This window comes from Salvelinus sp. IW2-2015, unplaced genomic scaffold (assembly GCF_002910315.2).
Source record: "Salvelinus sp. IW2-2015 unplaced genomic scaffold, ASM291031v2 Un_scaffold1305, whole genome shotgun sequence".
Lineage (NCBI taxonomy): Eukaryota > Metazoa > Chordata > Actinopteri > Salmoniformes > Salmonidae > Salvelinus > Salvelinus sp. IW2-2015.
Genome location: NW_019942829.1, coordinates 24,784 through 26,183, shown reverse-complemented (window position 1 = coordinate 26,183; position 1,400 = coordinate 24,784). Strand labels below are relative to the sequence as shown.

The 1,400-nt window shown below is 46.1% G+C and overlaps 1 protein-coding gene across 1 annotated transcript in view; it reads left to right on the top strand.

Moving 5' to 3' along the window:
• Nucleotides 1-1,400, top strand: part of dnajc25 (DnaJ (Hsp40) homolog, subfamily C, member 25) — a 6,999-nt gene that overhangs the window by 4,689 nt on the left and 910 nt on the right. The window contains exon 3 of the mRNA XM_024137781.2: nucleotides 442-702. Within this exon, the coding sequence (XP_023993549.1) occupies nucleotides 442-702 (261 nt within the window). The remainder of the gene's footprint in view (nucleotides 1-441; nucleotides 703-1,400) is intronic.

The following is a 1,400-nucleotide window of genomic DNA, read 5'->3' as shown; positions in this document are numbered from 1 at the left end:
CAGTAGGGGATGACCAGGGATGTTCTCATGTTTACGTGAGTCCTCCAGATCAGAGGCTAGTAGAGGATGCCAGGATGTTCTTGTTCTAGCTGAGTCCTCAGGATCAGACGGCAGTTAGGGATGACCAGGGGATGTTCTCTGTTTAGTGAGGTCCTCCCAGATGCAGACGGTAGTAGGGATGACCAGGATGGTCTCTGTTTAGTTGAGTCCTCCAGATCAGAGCAGTAGGGATGACCAGGGGATGTTATCTGTTTAGTGAGTCCACCAGATCAGAAGGCTAGATGGGATGACCAGGGAATGTTTCTCTTGTTTAGGTCAGTCCTCCAGATCAGAGGCAGTAGGGTATGACCAAGGGATGTCTCTGTTTTAGTGAGTCCTCCAGATCGAGAGGCAGTAGGAGGATGGAACCAGGGCCCATGTTCTCTGTTTACGTGGAGTCAGGGAGGCTACCAGAAGCCTAAAATCTTGGACATCCTGCTCTGTAAGATTGTCCTGTTCCCTTACTGCCTGTGTGCCTATGTGGTCTGGTACTGTAAGTGGCTCTACAGGTTCACCATCTGCAGAGAGGAGTACGGAGACGAGGAGAAGMTGTACATCATCAGRAAGCACATGAAGATGTCTCAGTCTCAGTTTGACAGTCTGGAGGAGGAGCAGAGAGACACTTTACTGGAGAGGCAGCTCTGGATCAAAGACAACTATGAGGTCTGTAGTAACGAACGTAGTAGTAGTTGTAGTAGTATTAGTGGTAGTAGAGGTGGTAGTAGCAGCAGTGATAGTAGTAGTAGTAGTAGCAGTATTAGTGGTAGCAGTAGTAGTAGTGGTAGCAGTAGCAGTGGTAGTAGCAGTATTAGTAGTAGTGGTAGCAGTAGCAGCTGTATTAGTAGTAGTAGCAGTAGTAGTAGTAGCAGTAGTAGTAGTAGCAGTAGCAGTGTTAGTAGTAGTAGTAGTAGCAGTAGCAGTGTTAGTAGTAGCAGTGTTAGTAGTATTAGTAGTGGTAGCAGCTGTAGTAGTAGTGGTAGCTGTAGTAGTAGTAGCATTAGCAGTATTAGTAGTAGTAGCAGCTGTAGTAGCAGTGGTAGTAGTAGCAGCTGTAGTAGCAGTGGTAGTGGTAGTAGTAGTGGTAGTAGTAGTAGACTACACACACAAACAGTGGAACACTTTGCACCAGATATTACAATGTTATTACAACAGAACACATTCTATACGTGAACACGCACATTCTATACGTGAACACGCACATTCTATACGTGAACACGCACATTCTATACGTGAACGCGCACATTCTATACGTGAACGCGCACATTCTATATGTGAACGCGCACATTCTATACGTGAACGCGCACATTCTATACGTGAACGCGCACATTCTATACGTGAACACGCACATTCTATACGTGAAC